General features: G+C 44.9%; 1 protein-coding gene across 2 annotated transcripts in view; it reads left to right on the forward strand.

Annotated features, from left to right (window-relative positions):
- Positions 1 to 26,265, forward strand: part of LOC137346020 (sorting nexin-13-like) — a 128,476-nt gene that overhangs the window by 97,678 nt on the left and 4,533 nt on the right. For both annotated transcript variants that reach the window (XM_068009320.1, XM_068009327.1), the window contains exons 15-19: positions 5,715 to 5,864; positions 21,677 to 21,742; positions 22,221 to 22,366; positions 22,782 to 22,850; positions 22,935 to 23,047. In XM_068009320.1, coding sequence (XP_067865421.1) covers positions 5,715 to 5,864; positions 21,677 to 21,742; positions 22,221 to 22,366; positions 22,782 to 22,850; positions 22,935 to 23,047 — 544 coding nt within the window. The remainder of the gene's footprint in view (positions 1 to 5,714; positions 5,865 to 21,676; positions 21,743 to 22,220; positions 22,367 to 22,781; positions 22,851 to 22,934; positions 23,048 to 26,265) is intronic.

A 26,265-nucleotide genomic window follows, 5' to 3' on the forward strand; every position in this document is an offset into this window, starting at 1 on the left:
GTAAGATCGCTTGGCAAGGGGGAGGTGACTGACCTCCGTCACCCTTCGCAATTCTCCGTGCCTCACCTTGGGGACCCATAAAATCCAGACCCAGGTTCCAGAAGGAAAAGGTCTGGTTTCCATCTCAGTTTAACTTCACACAATGAAATGGGGTCAGTGCCGCAACACTGGAAAGTCTGTTCGAGTCAATGGGCCATTAGAATTTAACGTTACATCCATCTTACATGAAAATTAAACTGCTGCAGGTAATTGCTTGTGTACTGTCTTGATTCCAAGGTTTGTTCTGTTTTGTCAATGCTTAGAAATCTATCATTTTAATAATACTTGAAGAAAACCGAGTGTTCCATTATAGTAGATTTGGAGATGATCATGAATAGAAACATAGAAAATAGGAGCAGGAGTAGGCCATTCGGCCCTTCGAGCCTGCTCCGCCATTCATTATGATCATGGCTGATCATCCAACTCCGTAACCTGTTCCCGCTTTTGCCCCATATCCTTTGATCCCTTTAAACTCGAGCTATATCTAACTCCTTCTTGAAAACATACAATGTTTGGCCTCAACTGCTTTCTGTGGTAGCGAATTCCACAGGTTCACCACTCTCTGGGTGAATAAATTTCTCCGCATCTCAGTCCTGAAAGGTTTATCCCGTATCTATGATAGACTATGACCCCTGGTTCTGGACTCCCCCACCATCGGGAACATCCTTCCTGCATCTACCCTGTCAAGTCCTGTTAGAATTTTAGAGGTTTCTATGAGATCCCCCCCTTACTCTTCTGAACTCCAGCGAATATATTCGACTCAATCTCTCCTCATACGTCAGTCCCACCATTCCAGGAATCAGTCTGGTAAACCTTCGCTGCACTCCCTCTATAGCAAGAACATCCTTCCTCAGATAAGGAGACCAAAACTGCACACGATATTCCAGGTCTGCCCTCACCAATGCCTTGTATAATTGCAGAAAGACATCCCTGCTCCTGTACTCGAATCCTCTCGCTATGAAGGCCAACATGCCATTTGCCTTTTTTACCGCCTGTTGGACCTGCATGCTTGCCTTCAGCGACGGGTATTCTTGTACACCAAGGACTCGTTGCATATCCCCTCTCTGTTTATAGCCTTTCAAATAATAATCTGCCTTTCCAGTTTTTGCTACCAAAGTGGATAACCTCACATTTATCCACATTATACTGCACCTGCCATGCATTTGCCCACTTACTCACTTGTCCAAATCACCCTGAAGGCTCTCTGCATCCTCCTCACAACTCACCCTCCCACCCAGTTTAGTGTCATCTGCAAATTTGGAGATATTACATTTCGTTCCCTCATCTAAATCATTAATATATATTGTGAATAGCTGGGGTCCTGGCACCGATTGCTGTGGTACCCCACTAGTCACTGCCTGCCATTTGGAAAAAGACCCATTTATCCCTACTCTTTGTTTCCTGTCTGCCAATCAATTTTCTATCCATCGCAATACACTACCCCCAATCCCATGTGCTTTAACTTTCCACGCTAATCTCTTATGTGGGACTTTGTCAAAAGCCTTCTGAAAATCCAAATAAATCACATCCACTGGCTCCCCCTCATCAACTCTACTAGTTATATCTTCCAAGAATTCTAGTAGATTTGTCAAGCATGATTTCCCTTTTATAAATCCATGCTGACTCTGTCCGATTCTACCACTGTTCTCCAAGTGCTCTGCTATAACATCTTTGATAATGGACTCTAGAATTTTCCCCACTACTGACACCAGGCTGACTGGTCTATAATTCCCTGCTTATTCTCTATCTCCCTTTTTAAATAGTGAGGTTACATTAGCTACCCTCCAATCTGTAGGAACTGTTCCAGAGTCTATAGAATCTTGGAAGATGACCACCAATGCATCCACAATTTCTTTCTTTTAAATTCATTCATGGGATGTGGGCATCACTGGCTATGCCAGCATTTATTGCCCATCCCTAATTGCCCTTGAGAAGGTGGTGGTGAGCTCCCTTCATGAACTGCTGCAGTCCATGTGAGGTAGGTACACCCACAGTGCTGTTAGGAAGGGAGTTCCAGGATTTTGACCCAGTGACACTGAAGGAACGGCGATATAGTTCCAAGTCAGGATGGTGTGTGACTTGGAGGGGAACTTGCAGGTGGTGGTTATCCCATGTATCTGCTGCTCTTGTCCTTTGAAGTGGTAGAGGTCGTGGGTTTAAAGGTGCTGTCTAAGGAGCCTTGGTGTTTTGCTGCAGTGCATCTTGTAGATGGTACACACTGCTGCCATTGTGCTTCGTTGGTGGAGGGAGTGAATGTTTGGATGGTGTGCCAATCATGCGGGCTGTTTTGTTCTGGATGGTGTCGAGCTTCTTGAGTGTTGTTGGAGCTGCACCCATCCAGGCAAGTGGAGAGTATTCCATCACGCTCCTGATTTGTACCTTGTAGATAGTGGATAGGCTTTGGGCAGTCAGGAGGTATGTTACTCGCCGCAGGATTCCGAGCCTCTGACCTGCCCTTGTAGCCACGGTATTTATATGACTACTACAGTTCAGTTTCTGGTCAATGGTAGCCCCTAGGATGTTGATAGTGGGGGATTCAGCGATGGTAATGCCATTGAATGTCATGGGGGGATGCTTAGATTCTCTCTTGTTGGAGATGGTAATTGCCCGCCACTTGTGTGGCACAAATGTTACTTGCCACTTATCGGCCCAAGCCTGGATATTGTCCAGGCCTTGCTGCATTTCTACACGGACTACTTCAGTATTTGAGGAGTCGCGAATGGTGCTAAACATTGTGCAATCATCAGCGAACATCCCCACTTCTGACCTTATGATTGAAGGAAGATCATTGATGAAGCAGCTGAAGACGGTTGGGCCTAGGACACTACCCTGAGGAACTCCTGCAGTGATGTTTCGGAGCTGAGATGATTGACCTCCAACAACCACAGCCATCTTCCTTTGCACTGGGTATGACTGCAACCAGTGGAGAGTTTTCCCCCTGATTCCCATTGACTCCAGTTTTGCTCGGGCTCCTTGATGCCATACTCGGTCAAATGCTGCCTTGATGTCAAGGGCAGTCACTCTCATCTCACCTCTTGAGTTCAGCTCTTTTGTCCATGTTTGAACCAAGGCTGTAATGAGGTCAGGAGCTGAATGGCCCTGGCGGAACCCAAACTGAGCATCACTGAGCAGGTTATTGCTAAGCAAGTGCTGCTTGATGGCACTGTTGATGACACCTTCCATCACTTTACTGATGATTGAGAGTAGACCGATGGGGCGGTAATTGACCGGGTTGGACTTGTCCTGCTTTTTGTGTATTGGGCATACCTGGGCAATTTTCCACATTGCCGGGTATATGCCAGTGTTGTAGCTATACTGGAACAGCTTGGTGAGGGGTGCAGCAAGTTCTGTAGCACAGTTATTCAGTACTATAGCCAGAATATTGTCAGCACCCATAGACTTTGCAGTATCCAGTGCCTTCAGTCGTTTCTTGATATCACGCGGAGTGAATCGAATTGGCTGAAGGCTGGCATCTGTAATGCTGGGGACTTCAGGAGGGGGCCGAGATGGATCACCAACTCGGCACTTCTGGCTGAAGATTGTTGCAAATGCTTCAGCCTTATCTTTCGCACTGATGTGCTGGGCTCCCCCATGATGGAGGATGGGGATATTTGTGGAGCCACCTCCTCCAGTTAGTTGTTTAATTGTCCACCACCATTCACGGCTGGATGTGGCAGGACTGCAGAGCTTAGATCTGATCCGTTGGTTATGGGATCGCTTAGCTCTGTCTGTTGAATGCTGCTTATGCAGTTTGGCATGCAAGTAGTCCTGGATTGTAGCTTCACCAGGTTGTCCCCTCATTTTGAGGCATGCCTGGTGCTGCTCCTGGCATGCCCTCTGACACTCTTCATTGAACCAGGGTTGGTCTCCTGGCTTGATGGTAATGGTAGAGTGGGGGATATGCCGGGCCATGAGGTTACAATTCTCCTCATGGATGCCCAGTTTTGCATTGCTAGATCTGTTCAAAATCTATCCCATTTAGCACGGTGATAGTGCCACACAACACGATGGACGGTATCCTCAATGTGAAGGCGGGACTTCGTCTCCACAAGGACTGTGCGGTGGTCGCTCCTACCAATACAGTTATGGACAGAAGCATCTGCAGCAGGCAGATTGGTGAGGACAAGGTCAAGTATGTTTTTCCCTCGTGTTGGTTCCCCCACCACCTGCCGCAGACCCAGTCTAGCAGATATGTCCTTTAGTACTCAGCCAGCTCGGTCAGTAGTGGTGCTACCGAGCCACTCTTGGTGATGGACATTGAAGTCCCCCACCCAGAGTACATTTTGTGCCCTTGCCACCCTCAGTGCTTCCTCCAAATGGTGTTCAACATGGAGGAGTACTGACTCATCAGCTGACGGAGGGCGGTAGGTGGTAATCAGCAGGAGGTTACCGTGGCCATGTTTGAGCTGATGCCATGAGACTTCATGGTGTCTGGACTCGATGTTGAGGACTCCCAGGGCAACTCCCTCCCTACTGTAGACCACTGTCCCGCCACCTCTGCTGGGTCTGTCCTGCCGGTGGGACAGGACGTACCCAGGGATAGTGAGTGCAGCATCTGGGACATTGGAAGGTATGATTCCATGAGTATGACTATGTCAGGTTGTTGCTTGCCTAGTCTGTGGGACAGCTCTCCCAACTTTGGCACAAGCCCCCAGATGTTAGTAAGGAGGACTTTGCTGGATCGACAGGGCTGGGTTTGCCGTTGTCGTTTCCGGTGCCTAGGTCGATGCTGGGTGGTCCGTCCGGTTTCATTCCTTTTTATTGACTTCGTAGCGGTTAGGTACAACTGAGTGGCTTTCTAGGCCATTTCAGAGGGCATGTAAGAGTTAACCACATTGCTGTGGGTCTGGAGTCACATGTAGGCCAGACCAGGTAAGGACAGCAGATTTCCTTCCCTAATGGACATTAGTGAACCAGATGGGTTTTTACAACAATCGACAATGGTTTCATGGCCATCATTAGACTAGCTTTTAATTCTAGATTTATTATAGGGCCACTTCTTTAAGTACTCTGGGATGCAGACCATCAGGCCCTGGGGATTTATCGGCCTTCAATCCCATCAATTTTCCCAACACCGTTTCTCTACGAATACTGATTTCCTTCAGTTCCTCTCTCTCGCTAAGCCCTGTGTTCCCCAGCATTTCTGGTATGATATTTGTGTCCTCCTCTGTGAAGACAGAACCACACTATGCATTTAGTTTGTCAGCCATTTCTTTGTTCCCCATAATAAATTCCCTTGTTTCTGACTGTAAGGGACCTACATTTGTCTTCACTGCTCCTCTGCATCTGCTTATCCATTGCCAGATTTTACCACTTAATATTGGTCTGGCCAAAAACAGATTCCAGAGTTCTGTTTCATCTAGTTAGCAGAAGAATTGTTGCAGTTTGACCTAATGATGTCACTGAAATGGTAAGCCACACTTCTAATGAGAGTTTTTCCGAGCTTAATTGAAAGGAAGTCATCAGCTTAAGAGAATTACATGATTGGGAGATTAGTCATAATGAGTTACCTTCATAATGGAGATTGGTTAAATATTCACATTTTCTGAATGAAAAAATGCTTTTCTGATCATCTAGAAATACAGTTCAATCTGCAGAAAACTGTTTTTAATGAGTCATAACTAATGGCTTTTTTTTGGTTAATACTTATTCTGCATCTTGTTTGTGTTTTGCAGATGGACACGCTTGTAAATCCCCTTCGTAACTCAATGAGAAATGTTTCAAATGTTGTGAAGTCAATTCCAGACAGTCTGGCAGAAGGGATGACAAAAGTATCAGACAATATGGATAAATTAGGGCATGAAATTAAGCATACATTTTTAAAGGTATCACAACAACAACTGCTTGCATTTATATAGCACTTGTAACATAGTCAAATATCCGAGTGCATGTCACAGCATTGAAAACAAAATTTGACACCGAGCCACATAAGGGGATATTGGGGCAGATGAGAGAGAGGTTTTAAGAAGCGTGATAAAGGAGAAAAAAAGAGCTAGAGAGGTTCATATGAACATAAGAAATAGGAACTAGTGTAGACAATATGGCTCCTTGAGCCTGCTCCACCATTCAATATGATCATGGCTGAAATGCCTCAACTCCACTATGCCACCCGCTCCTCATATCCTGTGATTCCCTAAGAAATCAAAAATCTCTCCATCCCAGCCTTCAATAAACTTGTCGGTGGAGCATCCACAACCCTCTGGGAGAGAGAATTCCAAAAATTCACAATCCTCTGAGTGAAAAAATTTCTCATCTCAGACCTAAATGATTAACCCCTTTTCTTGAGGCTGTGCCCCCGTGTTCTAGATTCCACAGTCAGGGGAAACAACCTCTGTGTCTACCCTGTCAAGCCCCTGCCGAAGCCTGTATTTTTCAATGAGGTCGCCTCTCATTCTTCTAAACTCCAGAGAGTATAGGCTCAATTTTCTGAGCCTCTCGTCATAGGACAGCCCCCTCATCCCAGGGACCAATCTATGAACCTTTGCTGTCCTACCTCCAAGGCAAGTATATCCTTCCTTTAACATGGAGACCAAAACTGCTCACAGTATTCCAGGTGTTGTCTCACCAAAGCCGTATCCAATTGTAGCATGACTTCCTCATTCCTTTACTCCAGTCCCCTTGCAATAAACACCAACATGCCATTTGTTTTCCTACTTGCTTACTGTGTCTGGATGCTAACTTTTTTTGTTCCTGATTATGCGTACACCTAAGTCTCTAGGAACATCAACATTTCAAAGTTTCATGTCTTTCAAAAAATATTCTGTTTTTCTTACTACCAGTGAATAACTTCACACTTCCCCACATTATACTCCTTCTGTGACCTAGTTACCCACTCACTTAAACAGTCTATATCTCTTTGCAGCCTCTTTGTGTCCTCCTCACAGCTTACATTTCGACCTAGCTTTGTATTATCAGCAAACTTGGATAAGTTATTCTCTGTCTTTCTTTTTCTAAGTTATGAATGTAGATTGTAAATAGCTGAGGCCCCAGCATTGATCCTTGCGGCACTCCACGAGTCACAGCCTGCCAACTTGAAAATGTCCCATTTATCCCTACTCTCGAGTTCTGTCAATTAACCAATCTTCCATCCATGCTAATAAATTACTTACAACTCCAGGACTTTGAAGTCAGTGTTTCGTCCGCGCAGAGTGGATGTTGCTGAGCCCCCGCAATATTTCACACGGGGGCTCATTTAAATGGAGGGGCCGGAACGGTCACCTCCGATGACGTAGAGGGGGCAGCCATTCCATCCCCGGCAATGGCGTCCGGCGTCACCGCCATTTTTAAAGGGCTTCAAGCCCTGACAGATCATTTGAAGGCTTAAAGGGAACATTACCTTTACCTTTAATTTAACTTAAAACGGTAAAGTTCACATCAAAGGCCCTCATCCACCCCCTCAAATCATCAAACAATACATTTATTTCCATCCTCCCTGCCCACCCAAAGAAACATTTTTGCCAGTCCCAACCTTTCTCCCCCAAATTTTGTGATCTTTGCCCTCAACCCCTACCCACCATCCCTTCAGCCAATGGAATCAGTTTTCTCCGCTCTCACCCCGATCTGAAAATTACACTCCTCACCCCTCCCCACTAGTGCCTCGCCTCGGATCCCCAAACAGGGATCTGAAGGTGCGGGACTTCTGGCCACTAGCCGGAATATCGGTGTGGGACAGCCGTCCAGTGCAGGTAAGTTCATTAACATTTATTTGCATTAATTTTATTACGCAAGTGAAGGCACTGCTGCTGTGCGGTGGGGAGGCCGCACCAAAGCCTCGCCGCCGCCAGTAGAATGCGGCGGGACGACTAGGCTTTTGGGGGTCAAGGCAGGCTTCTCCCGGAAGAATTTTCCAGGTCCAGCTGCCATAACCCCCAGTGTTGGAGTGCTGGTAAAATTCAGCCCTATGATTTTCTTAAGTGCATTGTTAAGACTTCCTGAATAGATTCCAGCATTTCCCTGACGACTGATGTTAGGCTAGCTGGCCTTTAGTTCCCTGTTTTCTCTCTCCCTCGTTTCTTGAGTAGTGGTGTTGCATTTGCTAACTTCCAGTCCATTGGGAAAATCACAATCAGTGCATCCATCGTCTCTGCAGCTACCTCTTATGGAACCCGAGGATGTGGGCCATTAGGTCCTGGGGATTTGTCAGCCTTTAGTCCCTTAAATTTCTCTAGGGCCATAGAAAAATTATGGCACAAAAGGAGGCCATTCAGCCCGTCGTGTCTGTGCCAGCTGAAAAATCTAGCTGCCTAATCTAATCCCACCTTCCAGCACCTGGTCCACAGCCTTGCTGGTTACAGCACGTCAGGTGCATGTCCAGGTACCTTTTAAATGAGTTGAGGGTTTCTGCCTCCACCACCATTCCTGGCAGCGAATTCCAGACCCCCACCACCCTCTGGGTGAAAAAATCTTTCCTCATGCCTCCTCTATTCCTTCTACCAATCACCTTAAATCTGTGCCCCCTGGTAATTAACCTCTCCACTAGGGAAAACGGGTCCTTTTCTGTTTACTCTATCTAGGCGCCTCATAATTTTGTACACCTCAATTAAGTGACCCCTCAACCTTCTCTGTTTTAAGGAAAACAATCCTAGCCTATCCAATCTTTCCTCATAGCTGCAGCTTTCAAGCCCTGGCAACATTCTTGTAAATCTCCTCTGTACTCTCGCCAGAGCTATTATGTCCTTTCTGTAATGTGGTGACCAGAACTGTACGCAATACCCCAGCTGTGGCCTAACCAGCATTTTATACAGCTCGTGCAATGCTTTCGTATTCTGTACCTCGGCCAAGAAAGGAAAGCATTCCATATGCCTTCTTCACCACTCTATCTATCTCTCCTGTCACCTTCAGGGACCTGTTGACATGCACTCCAAGGTCTCTCACTTCTTCTCCCCCTCTCAATAGCCTCCCGTTTATTGTGTATTCCCTCGCTTTGTTTGCCCTCCCCAAATGGATTACCTCACACTTCTCTGGATTGAATTCCATTTGCCACTTTTCTGCCAACTCAACCAAACCATTGATATCATTCTGGAGTCTACAGTTCTCCTCTTCGCTATCAACTCCACAACCAATTTTTGTGTCATTGGCAAATTTCTCAATCATGCCTCCCACATTTCTGTCCAAATCATTAATATATACCACAAACATCAAGGGACCCAACACTTAGCCCTGTGGAACACTACTGGAAACAGCTTACCATTTGCAAAAACATGCGTCGACTACTACCCTTTGTTTCCTGTCCCTGAGCCAATTCTGGACCCAACCTGCCGCATTCCCTTGGATCCTTTGGGCTTTCATTTTACTGACCAGTCTGCCATGCGGGACCTTGTCAAATGCCTTACTAAAATCCATGTAGACCACATCCACTGCACTACCCTCATGAATCCTCCTTGTTACTTACTCAAAAAACTCAATTAAGTTAGTAGGACATGACCTTCCCCTAACAAATCCCCTGACTGTACCCGATTAATCCATGCCTTTCTAAGTGGCAGTTTATCCTGTCCCTCAGAATTGATTCGAACAATTTTCCCACCACCGAGGACGGAATGACCGGCCTATAATTATTTGGCCTATCCCTCGCACCCTTTTTAAACAATGGTACAACGTTCGTAGACATCCAATCGTCTGGTACCTCACCTGTATCTAGTGAGGATTTGCAGATAATCCTCAGCGCATCGCTATTTCCTCCCTGGCTTCCTTTAACAGCCTGGGATGCAATCCAGCCACTTTCCAAGATGTCAGACCCTCTAGTAGTTCCTCTCATGCTGATCGTCTCTAATATTTCACACTCCTCCTCTTTAACTAAAATGTTTTCACAATGGAGGACACTAGTACCATCCCAATAGTAACAGGTAATGCAGAGCTTATAGAAAGGGAGGAACTTAGAACAGTCGTCATCACTAGGGAAAAAGTATTGAGCAAACTATTGGGATACAAGACAGACAAGTCCCCAGGGCCTGATGGCCTACATCTTATGGTCTTAAAGGAAGTGGCAGCGGAGATAGTGGATCCATTGGTTATAATATTCCAAAGTTCTCTGGATGCAGGCAAGTTTCCAGTGGATTGGAAAAATGCTAATATAACGTCGTTATTCAAAAAGGGAGGGAGGCAGAAAGTAGGAAATGAAAGACCAGTTAGTTTAACATCTGTCTTTGGGAAATTGTTAGAATCCATTATTAAGGAAGTAATAACAGGACATTTAGAAAGTCAAAACGCAATCCATCAGAGTCAGCATGGTTTTATGACGGGTAAATCGTGTTTGACTAATTTGCTAAAGTTCTTCGAAGATGTAACAAGTAAAGTGGATAATGGGGATCTTGTATATCTGGACTTCCAGAAGGCATTTGATAAGGTGTTGCACAACACAAGGTAAGATCACATGGGGTTAGGGGCAATTTATTAGATTGGATAGAGGATTGGCTGGCCAACAGAAAATAGAGAGTCGGGATATATGGGTCCTTTTCTGGTTGGCAAGATATAACTAGTGGGGTGCCACGGGGTTTGGTCCTGAGGCCCCAACTATTTACAATCTATATTAATGACTTGGATGCAGGGATAGAAGATACTATAGCCAAATTTGCAGATGACACTAAAATATTTGGGATAGTAAGTTGCAATAAAGAAATAAGAATTTACAAATAGATATGGACAGGTTAGGAGAATGGGCCAACATTTGGCAGATGGAGTTTAACATGGATAAGTGTGAGGTTATCCATTTTGGTTGGAAGAATAGAAAGGCAAATTATTATCTAAATGGAGAGAAACTTCAGAGTGCTTCAGTGCAGAGGGATCTGGGTGCCCTCGTGCAAGAATCGCAGAAAACTAGTATGCAGGTACAGCAGGCAAGAAGGAAGGCAAATGGAATTTTAGCATTTATTGCTACAGGAATAGAGTGTAAAATTAGGGGTGTTGCTGCAACTGTACAAGGCATTAGTGAGAACGTACCTGGAGTATTGCGTACAGTTTTGGTCCCCTTACTTGAGGAAGGATGTAGTTGCATTGGAGACAGTTCAAAGGAGGTTCACTAGATTGATTCCAGAGATGAGGGGTTTGTCTTATGAAGAGAGATTGAGCAGTTTAGGCCTTTACTCTCCAGAGTTTAGAAGAATGAGAGGAGATCTAATTGAGGAATATAAGATGATTAAGGGGATTGACAAAGTAGATGTAGAGCGGATGTTTCCTCTGGTGGGGCAATCCAGAACAAGAGGTCATAGTTTCAGGATAAAGGGTAGCAGACTTAAAACAGAGATGAGGAGAAATTACTTCTCTCAAAGGGTCATGAGTCTGTGGAATTCACTACCCCAGAGTGCGGTGGATGCCGGGACATTGAGCAAATTTAAAGTGGAGATAGACAGATTTTTAATTAGTAATGGTTGAAGGGTTATGGAGAACGGGCAGGAAAGTGGAGTTGAGGTCGAGATGAGATCAGCCATGATCATATTGAGTGGTGGAACAGGCTCAAGGGGCTGAATTGCCTACTCCTGCTCCTAGTTCTTATGTTCTTCTGTCTGCACCATCTCTCTCCTTTGTGAAGACAGACAAAAAACTCATTAAGAGCCCTGCACACATCATCTGCATCCACGCATAAGTTCCCTTGTACATCTCTAATAGGTTCTACCTTTTCCTTGGTTATCCACTTGCTCTTAATATACTGATAAAACATCTTTGGGTTTACCTTGATTTTACCTGCCAATAATATTTCATGTCCTCTCTTTGCTTTTCTAATTTCCTTTTTTACTTCATCCCTGCACTTTCTATACTCCTCTAGGCTTTCTAAAGTATTAAGATTTTTGTGATCATCATAAGCTTTCTTTTTCTGCTTTAACTTAGCCTGTAATCTTCTAGATAACCAAGGGGCTCTACATTTGGCAGTACCACCCTTTATCTTTGTGGGGACATGCCGACACTGTGCCTGTAGTATCTCGCTTTTGAATGGGTAGAGCTGAGAAACACAAAGGGGCAGAAAACGTTATTGGGGGTTGTATATCGACCCCCAAACTGTAGTGGTGATGTTGGGAATGGCATTAAACAGGAAATTAGAGACACATGCGATAAAGGAACATCTGTAATTATGGGTGACTTTAATTTGCAAATAGATTGGGCAAATCAAATGAGTCACAATACCGTAGAGCAGGAATTCATGGAGTGTATGGTTTTCTGGACCAATATGTTGAGGAACCAACTAGAGAACAGGCCATCCTAGATTGGGTATTGTGTAATGAGAGAGGAATAATTGACAGTCTAGTTGCGCGAGATCCCTTGGGGATGAGCAACCATAATATGATAGAATTCTTCATCAAGATGGAGAGTGACGTAGCTGATTCTGAGACTCTGGTCCTGAATCTTAGTAAAGCAAACTACGAAGGTATGAGGCGCGAGTTGGCTGTGATGGATCGAGAAACGTCACTGAAAGGGATGACAGTGGAAAGGCAATGGCAAACATTTAAAGAGTGCATGGATGAACTGCAGCAATTGTTTATCCCTGTCTGGTGCAAAAGTAAAACGGGAAAGGTAGCCAAACCATGGCTTACAAAGGAAATTAGCAATAGCATTAGATCCAAGGAAGAGGCATATAAATTGGCCAGAAAAAACAACAGACCTGAGGATTGGGAGCAGTCCAGAATTCAGCAAAGAAGGACCAAGGGATTGATTAAGAAGGGGAAAATAGAGTACGAGAGCAAGCTTGCAGGGAACATAAAAACTGACTGTAAAAGTTTCTATAGGTTTGTGAAGAGAAAAAGATTAGTGAAGACAAATGTAGGTCCCTTCCAGTAAGAAACAGGGGAATTTATTATGGGGAACAAAGAAATGGCTGACCAACTAATGCATACTTTGGTTCTGTCTTCACAAAGGACACAAATATCATACCAGAAATGTTGGGGAACACAGGGCTTAGTGAGGGAGAGGAACTGAATGAAATCAGTATTAGTAGAGAAATACTTCTTCTTCTTTGGTCTCCTTATCTCGAGAGACAATGGATACGTGCCTGGAGGTGGTTTGTGAAGCAGCGCCTGGAGTGGCTATCAAGGCCAATTCTAGAGTGACAGGCTCTTCCACAGGTGCTGCAGAGAAATTTGTTTGTCGGGGTTGTTGCACAGTTGGCTCTCCCCTTGCGCCTCTGTCTTTTTTCCTGCCAACTACTAAGTCTCTTCGACTCGCCACATTTTAGCCCCGTCTTTATGGCTGCCCGCCAGCTCTGGCGAACGCTGGCAACTGACTCCCACGACTTGTGATCAATGTCACAGGATTTCATGTCGCGTTTGCAGACTTCTTTAAAGCGGAGACATGGACGGCCGGTGGGTCTGATACCAGTGGCGAGCTCGCTGCACAATTTGGGGATCCTGCCATCTTCCATGCGGCTTACATGGCCAAGCCATCTCAAGCGCTGCTGACTGAGTAGTGTGTACAAGCTGGGGATGTTGGCCGCTTCGAGGACTTCTGTGTTGGAGATACGGTCCTGCCACCTGATGCCAAGTATTCTTCGGTGGCAGCAAAGATGGAATGAATTGAGACGTCGCTCTTGGCTGACATACGTTGTCCAGGCCTTGCTGCCATAGAGCAAGGTACTGAGGACACAGGCCTGATACACTCGGACTTTTGTGTTCCGTGTCAGTGCGCCATTTTCCCACACTCCCTTGGCCAGTCTGGACATAGCAGTGGAAGCCTTTCCCATGCGCTTGTTGATTTCTGCATCTAGAGACAGGTTACTGGTGATAGTTGAGCCTAGGTAGGTGAACTCTTGAACCACTTCCAGAGCGTGGTCGCCAATATTGATGGATGGAGCATTGCTGACGTCCTGCCCCATGATGTTCGTTTTCTTGAGGCTGATGGTTAGGCCAAATTCATTGCAGGCAGCCGCAAATCTGTCGATGAGACTCTGCAGGCACTCTTCAGTGTGAGATGTTAAAGCAGCATCGTCAGCAAAGAGGAGTTCCCTGATGAGGACTTTCCGTACTTTGGACTTCGCTCTTAGACGGGCAAGGTTGAACAACCTGCCCCCTGATCTTGTGTGGAGGAAAATTCCTTCTTCAGAGGACTTGAATGCATGTGAAAGCAGCAGGGAGAAGAAAATCCCAAACAGTGTGGGCGCGAGAACATAGCCCTGTTTCGCGCCACTCAGGATAGGAAAGGGCTCTGATGAGGAGCCACCATGTTGAATTGTGCCTTTCATATTGTCATGGAATGAGGTGATGATACTTAGTAGCTTTGGTGGGCATCCAATCTTTTCTAGTAGTCTGAAGAGACCACGTTTGCTGACGAGGTCAAAGGCTTTGGTGAGATCAATGAAAGCAATGTAGAGGGGCATCTGTTGTTCACGGCATTTCTCCTGTATCTGACAAAGGGAGAACAGCATGTCAACGGTCGATCTCTCTGCACGAAAGCCACACTGTGCCTCAGGGTAGACGCGCTCGGCCAGCTTCTGGAGCCTGTTCAGAGCGACTTGAGCAAAGACTTTCCCCACTATGCTGAGCAGGGAGATTCCACGGTAGTTGTTGCAGTCACCGTGGTCACCTTTGTTTTTATAGAGGGTGATGATATTGGCATCGCGCATGTCCTGGGGTACTGCTCCCTCGTCCCAGCACAGGCATAGCAGTTCATGTAGTGCTGAGAGTATAGCAGGCTTGGCACTCTTGATTATTTCAGGGGTAATGCTGTCCTTCCCAGGTGCTTTTCCGCTGGCTAGAGAATCAATGGCATCACTGAGTTCCGATTTGGTTGGCTGTATGACAGCCTTCTCCCTGGAGTACAGTTCTAGGTAGTGCTCAACCCAGTGGTCCATTTGTTTGTGTTGGTCAGTGATTATGTCCCCTGATTTAGATTTGAGGGGGGTGATCTTCTTGATGGTTGGCCCAAGAGCTCTCTTCAAGCCATCATACCTTCCTCTGATGTTTCCGGTGTCTGAGGCCAGCTGAATATGACTGCATAGGTGTTGCCAGTAGTCGTTTGTGCAGCGCCTGGCTGTTCTTTGTGCAGTGCTTCTGGCTGCTTTAAGTGCTGCGGATGTTAAATCGCTGGGGGCTTTCTTGTAGTTCAACAGTGCAATGCGCTTCGCGGCTATGACAGGTTCCAGCTCTTCTTTATGAGATTGAAACCAGTCTGCATTTCTGTTCGCACTCTTGCCGTAGGTGGTCAAAGCTGACTCATAGATGGCGTCTCTGATGTGGGCCCACTTGGTCTCAGCATCCCCTATGGGAATGTTTTGAAAGGCTGTTACAAGTGAATTTAGAAATTTTTGTAACAGCTGTGGGTGAGAAATTCTGCTCGTGTTGATGCGCGGGTGGCCTTTCTGCTTGGAATGATGCAACTTCTTTGGTCTGAGTCTAACCTTGCTGCACACCAGGGAGTGGTCGGTGTCGCAGTCCGCACTGTGGAAGCTGCGTGTGATTTGAACACTATTTAAGGCGGCTCGCCTTGTGACAATGAGGTCTAGCTGGTGCCAACGACGCGATCCTTGGTGCCTCCATGAAACCTGATGACAAGGTTTAGTGTGAAAGAACGAGTTGGTGATGCAGAGGTTATGATAGGTACACAACTCAAGCAGTCTCTGCCCGTTCTCATTCATCCTTCCAACGCCATAGTGCCCAAGGCAGGAGGGCCATGAGTCATGGTCGGCCCCAACCCTGGCATTAAAGTCCCCCAGCAGGAATAGGTGTTCGGTGTTGGGGATGCTGCTAATGATGATATGGAGTTCCTCTTAGAACTGATCTTTAGCTTCAGGTGGGGAGCAGAGTGTTGGTGCATAGATGCTGAGTAGGTGTACTGGACCAGAGGTGGTGAGCAGTCGGATGGACAGTATGTGTTCATCATGCGTTCGGCATGCAGCATTGCCGACAGTGCGCTGGAGCCATCTCCCGCGGGCACTTTGAAGTTGCGGCCGGGGGGTGCCGTTCGTGGATTTTTTGGGTGTTCGGGGCACCTTTTCTCAAGACTTCCCTAGGGTCCCGCTGCTCCTTCTTCACCTCAATGGACTTACCGCACGCCGTGGCTGCAGACACTCTGGGCGGTGAAGGCAGCAGGATCGGAGATTAAAGTATTGACAGCTGTGCTCTTCAGTTTCGTCCGGATCAATTTCGTTGAGAAAACAAAGAACAGGTGTGGCTGGGGGAGGGCAGTGGGCCCAGGTAAAATACACTAAACTAACTGTTAGCTTTTAGTTAGGGCTAAAATGAACTGATTTAAAGAGCCAGGGGAGTTTAAACAGTTTAAGAGGGGTAGATTGGAGGAGAAAACACTAGGAATGGGTGCAGATGGCCATGGATATCGTTGAACAGTAGAGAAATGGTGTTGGGGAACTTGATGGGATTGAAGGCCGATAAATCCCCAGGGCCTGATGGTATGCATCCCTGAGTACTTAAGGAAGTGGCCCTAGAAATAGTGGATGCATTGGTGATCATCTTGCAAGATTCTAGAGACTCTGGAACAGTTCCTACAGATTGGAGGGTGGCTAATGTAACCTCACTATTTAAAAAGGGAGGTCGAGAGAAAGCAGGGAATTAAAGACCTGACGTCGGTGGTGGGGAAAATTCTAGAGTCCATTATCAAAGATTTTATAGCAGAGCACTTGGAGAACAGTGGTAGAATCAGACGGAGTCAGCATGGATTTACGGAAGGGAAATGATGCTTGACAAATCTACTAGAATTCTTCGAGGATGTAACTAGTAGAGTTGATGAGGGGGTGCCAGTGGATGTGGTTTATTTGGACTTTCAAAAGGCTTTCGACAAAGTCCCACATAAGAGATTAGCGTGTAAAATTAAAGCGCGCTGGATTGGGGGTAGTGTATTACGATGGATAGAAAATTGGTTGGCAGACAGGAAACAAAGAATAGGGATAAATGGGTCTCTTTCCAAATGGCAGGCAGTGACTAGTGGGGTACCACAGCGATTGGTGCCAGGACCGCAGCTATTCACAATATATATATTAATGATTTAGATGAGGGAACGAAATGTAATATCTCCAAATTTGCAGATGACACAAAACTGGGTGGGAGGGTGAGTTGTGAGGAGGATACAGAGAGGCTTCAGGGTGATTTGGACAAGTTGAGTGAGTGGGCAAATGCATGGCAGATGCAGTATAATGTGGATAAATGTGAGGTTATCCACTTTGGTAGCAAAAACAGGAAGGCAGATTATTATCTGAACGGCTATAAACTGAGAGAGGGGTATATGCAACGAGACCTGGGTGTTCTCGTACACCCGTCGCTGATGGTAAGTGTGCAGGTCCAGCGGGTGGTAAAAAAAAAAGGCAAATGGTATGTTGGCCTTCATAGCGAGCGGATTCAAGTACAGGAGCAAGGATGTCTTGCTGTAATTATACAGGGCCTTGATAAGGCCACACCTGGAATATAGTGTGCAGTTTTGGTCTCCTTATCTGAGGAAGGATGTTCTTGCTCTAGAGGGTGTGCAGCGAAGGTTTACCAGACTGATTCCTGGGATGGCGGGACTGATGTATGAGGAGAGATTGAGTCAGTTAGGATTGTATTTGCTGGAATTCAGAAGAGTGAAGGGGGATCTCATAGAAACCTATAAAATTCTAACAGGACTTGACAGGGTAGATGCAGGAAGGATGTTCCCGATGGTGAGGGAGTCCAGAACCAGGGGTCATAGTCTAAGGATACAGTGTAAATCGTTCAGGACTGAGATGAGGAGAAATTTCTTCACCCAGAGAGTGGTGAACATGTGGAATTTGCTACCACAGAAAGCAGTTGAGGCCATAACATTATATGTTTTCAAGAAGTAGTTAGATATAGCTCTTGGGTTTATAGGGATTGAAGGATATGGGGCAAAAACAGGCACAGGTTACTGAGTTGGATGATCAGCCATGATCATTATAAATGGTGGACCAGGCTTGAAGGATCGAATGGCCTACTCCTGCTCTTATTTTCTATGTTTCTATGAATGCCTCCCACTGGTTTGCCACTGATTTTCCTTGAAGTAGCTGTATCCAGTCCACTTTTGCCAGGTCACCTCTCAGTTTCATAAAATTTGCCTTTCCCCAATTTAGAACTTTTACTCCTGTTTTATCTTTGTCCTTTTCCATGATTATGCTAAAACTAACTATTATGGTCACTATTTCCAAAATGGTCACCCACTGTTACTTCATCCACTTGCCCAGCTTCATTACCGAAGACCAAATTTAGAATTGCGTCCCCTCTCGTTGGGCTTGTTACGCGCTAGCTAAAAAAGTTCTCTTGAACACAGTTCAAGACTTTTGCGCCCTTGGCACTGTTTATATCCCAGTTGATATTGGGGTAGTTGAAACCCCAACTATTATTGTCGTATATTTTTGCACTCAAATTTGCCTACATATTCTGAATGAGTTCTGAAGAAGGGTCACTCACCTGAAACGTTAACTCTGCTTCTCTCTCCACAGATACTGCCAGACGTGCTGAGTATTTCCAGCATTTCTTCTTTTTATTTCAGATTTCCAGCATCTGCAGTATTTTGCTTTTATTGCCTACATATTTGTTCTTCTATCTCCCTCTCACTATTTGGGGGTCTATAGTACACACCTTTTCGTGTAGCTACCCCTTTTTTCTTTCTGAACTCCACCCATATGGCCTCGTTTGATGATTCATTTAGCATATTATCCCTCCTCAAAGCTGTTATTGATTCCTTAACTTATCGTGCTATATCCCCTCCATTTTTATCTCCCTCTCTATCCTGCCTGAAAACTCTATATCCAGGGATGTTGAGCTGTCATTCTTGCCCCTCTTCAAGCCAAGTTTCCATTATAGCAATGATATCATGTTGCCATGTGTCTATCTGTACCCTCAGCTCATCGGCTTTATTTATTATATTCCTTGCATTTAAATAAATACCCCTTAACGCTGCCAAATTCCTGTGCTGCACCCTTTTTAACCTTTGCTTCTTCTGTCTTTCAGAGTCACTCGTTAATTTTCTGCCTCCTGTTCCCTGCCCTGAAATTGTCCTATCTAAGACTGCGCTCAGGTTACCATCCCCCTGCCAAACTAGATTAAACCATCCCCAACAGCACTAGCAAACCTTTCTGCAAGGATACTTGTCCCAGTCCTGTTCAGGTGTAGACCATCTGGCTTGTGCAGGTCCCACCTTCCCAGAACCAGTCCCAATGCCCCAGCAGTCTGAAGCCCTCCCTCCTGCACCATCTCTCCAGCCACACATTCATCTGGTGTATTTTCCTATTTCTATACTCACTAGCACGTGGCCTTGGGAGTAATCCAGAGATTACTACCTTTGAGTTCCTGCTTGCTAATCTCGTTCCTAACTCCCTAAACTCGGCCTGCAGGACCTCATCCCTCTTTCTTCCTATATCGTCGGTACCAATGTGGACCATGACCTCTGGCTGTGCAACCTCGCCCTCCAGAATGCTCTGCAGCTGCTCGGTGATATCCATGACCTTTGCACCAGGGAGGCAACATACCATCCTGGAATCACGTCTGTGACCACAGAAATGCCTATCTGTTCCCTAACGATAGAATCCCTTATCACTATTGCTCTCTTGTCCTTTCTGCTCCCTCCCTGCACAGCTGAGCCACCCATGGTGTTCTGGTCATGACTCGCTGCACTCTCCAGACGAACCCCCTTTCCCATCGGTACTCAGAACTGATACCGGTTAGAAAGTAGGATGCCCTTTGGGGACTAATACTTTTTCTTTTATATTGTTACTTTAAGTTCCTCACTCATATTGCCCACATAGTTACCCTCTATGGCATGTAATTTGCTGCTTCTACTGTGAAGAAAAATATTTGTTCAGCTTCTGTGCCATTTCCTCATTCTACATGATAATTTCCCGTCTCTGCCTCTAAGGGACCAATATTTACTTCAGCTACTTGCCTTTTTATGTAATTGTAAATGCTCCTACAATCCACTTTTATATTCCTGGCTAGTTTACTTTTGTTTTTTTTTCCCCTTATCAACTTTTTGGTCACTCTTTGCTGGTTTCTAAAACTCTCCCAATCCTCAGACTTTGCAACATAGGCCTCTTTTAATCTAATTCTCCTTAATGTCCCTAGTAAGGACAAATCTAACCCGGCCAGTTACTGCCCTATCAGTCTACACTCGATCATCGGCAAAGTGATGGAAGGGGTCGTTGACAGCGCTGTCAAGCGGCACTTGCTCAGCAATAACCTGCTCGCTGACGCTCAGTTTGGGTTCCACTAGGGCCACTCAGCTCCTGACCTCAATACAGCCTTGGTCCAAACATGGACACGAGCTGAACTCTAGAGGTGAGGTGAGACATCAAGGCAGCATTTGACTGAGTATGGCATCCAGGAGCTCTAGCAAAACTTGAGTCAATGGGAATCAGGGGGAAAACACTTTGTTGATTGGAGTCATACCGAACAGGAAGGAAGATGGTTGTGGTTTTTTGAGGTCAATCATCTCAGTCCCATGACATCACTGCAGGAATTCCTCAGCGTAGTATCCTGGGCCCAACCATCTTCAGCTGCTTCATCAATTACCTTCCCTCAAAAGTGGGGATGTTCGCTGATTGCACAATGTTCAGCACCAATCGCAACTCCTCATACTGAAGCAGTCCAGATGCAGGCTTGGGCTGATAAGTGGCAAGTAACATTCGTGCCACGCAAGTGCCAGGCAATGACCATCTCAAACGAGAGAATCTAACCATCTCCCCTTGATGTTCAATCGCATTACCATCGCTGAATCCCCCACTTTCAGCCTCCTGGGGGTTACCATTGACCAGAAACTGAACTGGACCAGCCACAGAAATACTGTGGCTACAAGAGCAGGTCAGAGGCTCGGAATTCTACGGTGAGTAACTCACCACCTTTCTCCTCAATGCCTGTCCTCCATCTACAAGGCACAAGTCAGACATGTGATGGAATACTCTCCACTTGCCTGGATGGGTGCAGGTCCAACAACACTCAAGAAGCTTGAAAGCATCCAGAACAAAGCCCATTTGATTGGCATCCCATCCACTACCTGCACTATTCACTCCCTTCACTGGCGCACAGTGGCAGCAGTGTGTACCTTCTACAAGATGCCCTGCAGCAACTTGCCAAGACTCCTTCGACAGAACCTTCCAAACCCACGACCTTGACCATGTAGAAGGACAAGGGTAGCAGCTGCATGGGAACACCAGCACCTGCAAGTTCCCCTTCAAGCTACACACCATCCTGACTTGGAACTATATTGCCATTCCTTCGCTATCGCATTGTTGGTGTACCTACACCCCAAGGACTGTAGCTGTTCAAGAAGGCAGCTCACCATCACCTTCTCAAGGGCAATTAGGGATGTTAAGTAAACACTGCCATAGCCAGCGGCGCCCACATCCCACAAATGAGCGAATAGAAAAAAAAACACGAATGGATCCTTCTCACTGAGTTTTGTTTTTTAATGGAACATATTTTTGTTGAAAATTGTTCAGGAGGGAATTCTAGAGCTTTGGGCCCTGGCAGTTGAAGGCACAGTCGCCAGTGTTAGAGCGTTTAAAATTGGGGATGTGGAAAAGGCCAGAAAAATATTTCAGATGGCAGACAGCAAATGGTTCTCTTGAGGGAGGAGATTTCCTTCTTCAAACAAGACATCGTGGTGGAAAGTTTTGTGAATTCAGAGATGTAAAACTTTTTCTGAGTTTCATACATGTTGAATATTTTCTTAATTTTATTCGTAATACTAACATTAATTCATTGTCTAACTTTTGGTGCAGGTCCCTCCATTAAAGCCTGAAGAAGATAGTGAACATATTCGTGTTTCTGCCCAGCTGGATGACAATGTACGTTACCTTTTTAATGATTAATAGTCTTGGAAATCAATAGATGCTGAATTTTCATTAACACTTTCTATTGTTTTTTCAGTTTCAAAGGTATTGCTTTGTTTTCCAGAATGATTAATTTCTTTTCATCTTGGCGTTCAAATACTGCTGTTAACATAGTGCTTTTACTGAATGGCCAAGTCTATTCAGGATCTTTTGTGTTCTGATAAAATTACTTGATACTTTAAATCCACAACCTAAGGGCTATACTTTTACTTTGAGAAATATTGTTTGGCATTAGTGGGATAATATTTGAGAGCATAGGAAGTAGCCTGTTTTAGCAAAATATTTATATTAAGAAATTGAAACCATTGTCCCTCTTAAAATGAAGGGGACACTAAATTTCAGTTTGACTTAGTGTAGACATGGAGTTAATTTTTTTTACTACCTATCAAGATTATATATGCAATTTTCAGTATTTAACTATTTTCTGCAACAGGTTGATGACAATATTCCTCTCAGAGTTATGCTGCTTCTCATGGATGAAGTATTTGACTTGAAAGAGAGAAATCACTGGTTAAGAAGGAATATCAAAAACTTGCTTCAGCAGCTTATCCGAGCTACTTATGGAGACACAATCAACAGGTTTGTTAACATGAAGCTACCAAATTAATACAAAGCCTTTTACCATAGAATGTGCTGCAATCTCAAACTTGCATTTGATTTAATGAGTTGCATAGTATGTACTGAAATTGAAACACAAGTACGCCAGCTTCATTTGCAGCAAGTTTGATTCATTCTGAGATGGGCTGTTGGGTTACCTTCCAGTAGTGGGACAAGCCTGTTCTGGCAGGCAAAGGTAACATTATCTGTTGCACCCAGCAGAAAACCTGCTCAAGATGCGGAAACCTGCAAACTTGTTGCTTTTGTTTTTCTCCCACCTTTACTGAAGGTAGCTGGAGAAACATCATTTTGAGGAAAAGGGTTAAATAGATATGCTGAAATGTATCTTTGAGAATAACACGTTTTACCCTTAATTTTGATACTTTTTCGCTTCCAGAAAAATTGTGGACCATGTTGATTGGATGACTTCACCAGAGCAAGTTGCAGAAACTGTAAAACGATTCAGGTAATCAAAAAAGCACTTACACATGCTTCATAAATTTGTTAGTTTGTTAACATTTTTCAGATGATCTGTGATTTCTGTCTGCAGAGATTCATTTTGGCCTAATGGTATCTTAGCAGAGACTGCACCACGCAGGGAAAAGGCCATAAGAATGCGGTCAAGGGTGGCAGCTAAGACTAAGATGCTAGTGACTATGCCAGGTAAGAGACATTTGTTCTGAATTCTGAATACCTTGTGTTATTGCTTGATTTAATGTAAAATGGAATAGTCAATCAGCTTTTATCACAATAGAACTCAAATGCTGTTGCCAGTAAGTGTATAATAGTTATACCTCTAAAATATGCCTTAGCCTGAGCCTCAACCTCAAACGTACGGTGAATTTTGTTTTTCATATCAGCCATCCTTACAGCCTCTCTAAATGAAGCTGCCAAACTTGGAAACTGAGGGCATACAAATCAGAAGCTGGGTTGAGAGTCCATAAACTTATTTCAAATAGAACAATAAAAAGTAGACTTTTCCGTCATTCTGAGCTGGATTCATGGCCCTAGTATTAGAGGGATTAAAGCAATTCATAATACCATCCAGCCAACCTCCATTTCTTGCGGGCCTAAACAAGATTTGAGCAGTCATAAGGGTGATTCTGCAGAATGGAAAATACATCATTCATCTGTTTTGTACAATGTAACTGTCGTAATTGAGGCGGGAGGCGTGCACTGTTTATTTAGTTCTACTGCTCCACGGGTCACAACATCTGTTTAAACTTTTTCCCACTTACAAAAGGTTCAACAAAAGTACATTCCGTTCAAAAACAAAAACTCGTCAAGAAAGACCTATCCGTGGCTCACTCAGGAAGTTAAGGAGAGTATTAAATTAAAAGAAGAGGCTTACAATGTTGCAAAAAATAGTAGCAAGTCTGAGGATTGGGTGTGTTTTAGAAACCAGCAAAGTCTACCAAAAAGTTGATAAAAAGGGAAAAAATAGAATGCGCATAAACTAGCCAGCAATATAAAAACAGATTGTAAGAGCTTTTATAAGTATATAAAAAGGAAGAGAGTAGCTAAAATAGATTTTGGTTCCTTAGAGGCAGAGACAGGAGAAATCATCATGGAGACTGAGGAAATGGCAAAGGCATTGAACAAATCTTTTGTGTCTGTCTTCACAGTAGAAGACACAAGTTCCATTACCATAAGTAAGCAGTAACCTAGGGGCTAAAACGCGAGGAAATTAAGGAAATTGATATCAGCCGAGAAAAGGTATTGGAGAAACTTAAGGGACTAAAATCTGATAAGTCCCCGGGAACAGATGGCCTACACCCTAGGCTTCTAAAAGAGATAGCTGCAGAGATGGTGGATGCGCTGGCTATGATTTTCCAGAATTCCTTAGATTCAGGAATGGTCCCATCAGAGGATTGAGGATTGGTTAATAGACAGACAGGAAGCAGAGAGTGAGCATAAATGGGGCATTTTCAAGTTGGCAGGCAGTGAGTAGTGGGGTACCACAAGGATCAGTGCTGGAACCTCAGCTTAAAGGTGTGCAAAGGAAACCCGACTCCAGTCCGAATGCTGGAGCCGGAAGCCCAACATGACCCGGCCCGACCCCAACACGTGCCGTCGGATCTCAGCTTTTACATCAGTACACAGGTGAAGGCCTGCTACCCGACCCCACCCCGACAGGTCCCGACGACATGTATCTGGTTCGGGCCTGGTCATGTTGGGCTTCTGGCTCCGGCATTCAGGCTCCCTCAGGTTTCCTTTGCACACCCCTCAGCTATTTACAGTCTATATTAATGACTTGGCTAAACAGACAGAGAGGAATGTATCTATGTTTGCTGATGATACAAAGCTCAGTGCAAAGGTAAGCTGTGGGGAGGACATAAAGAGGTTGCAAAGAGATAAAGACAGGTTGAGTGAGTAGGCAACAAGCTGGCAAATGGAGTATCATGTAGGGAATTGTGAAGTTGCTTACTTTGGTCATAAAACTAGCAAAGCAGAATATTTTTTAAAAGGTGCCAAACTGGTAAGTGTTGATGTTCTGAGCGACTTGGGGTTTCTCGTACAAGGAACGCACAAAGTTAACATGCAGGTGCAGCAGGCTATAAGAAAGACAAATGACATTTTGGCCTTTATTGCAAGGGGATTGGAGTACAGGAATAAAGAAGTCTTACTAAAATTGTATAGGGCTTTGGTGAGAATGCACTTGGAATACTCTGTACAGTTTTGGTCTCCAGATTTAAGGAAGGATATACTTTTACTGGAGGTGGTGGAGTGAAGGTTACTAAATTGGTCCCTGGGATGAGGGGGTTGTCCTATGATGAGTGGCTGAGTAAATTCGGCCTATATTCTCTTGAGTTTTGAAGAATGAGAGGCGATCTAATTGAGACATACAAGATTCTAAAAGGGCTTGATAGGGTCGGGGCACAGTCTCAGGATAAGGGACCGATCATTCAGGACTGAGATGAGGAGAAATTACTTCACTCAAAGGGTTGTGAATCTTTGGAATTCTGTACCCCAGAGGGGTTGTGGATGCTCCATCGTTGAATACATTTAAAGCTGGGATAGATAGATAGATAGATTTTTGATCTCGCAGGGAATCGAGGGATATGGGGAGTGGGCAAGAAAGTGGAATTGAGGCCCAAGATCATCCATGATGGTAATGAATGGCAGAGCAGGCTTGATGGGCCATATGGTCAGCTTCTCCTATTGTGTTCTTACTGATGCAGTCACAGAATCTTTACAGTGCAGAAGGAGGTCATTCTGCCCATCGTATCTGCACTGGCTCTCCGAAACAGCAGTACCCTCAGTCCCATTCCCTTGCCTTCTCATAACCCTAAACATTTTTCCTTTTCATATAACTGTCTAATTCCCTTTTGAATGCTTCAGTTGAACCTGCCTCCACCACTTTCTCAGGCAGTGCACTCCAGATCTTAACCACTCGCTGGAAAGGTTTTTCCTCGTGTCACTTTTGCTTCTCTTACCAAATACTTTAAATCTGTGCCCTCTCGTTCTTGATCCTTTCACAAGTGGTAACAGTTTCTCTCTATCTATTCTGTCCAGACCCCTCATGATTTTGAATACCTCTATCAAATCACCTCTCAACCTTCTCTTCAAGGAAAACAGTCCTAGGTTCTCCAATTTATCTTCATAGCTGAAATTCCTCATCCCTGGAACCATTCTCGTGAATCTGTTCTGTACTCTCTCCAGTGCCCTCATGTCTTTCCTCAAGCCCAGAATTGGATGCATTACTCCAGCTGAGGCCAAACTAGTGTCTTATACAAGTTCAACAAAACTTCCTTGCTCTTGTACTCTATGCCCCTTTTAAATAAAGCCCAGGATACTGTATGCTTTATTAACTGCTCTCTCAACCTGTCCTGCCACCTTCAATGACTTATGCACAAATACACCTAGGTCCCTCTGCTCCT

Source organism: Heterodontus francisci, chromosome 2 (genome assembly GCF_036365525.1).
Source record: "Heterodontus francisci isolate sHetFra1 chromosome 2, sHetFra1.hap1, whole genome shotgun sequence".
Lineage (NCBI taxonomy): Eukaryota > Metazoa > Chordata > Chondrichthyes > Heterodontiformes > Heterodontidae > Heterodontus > Heterodontus francisci.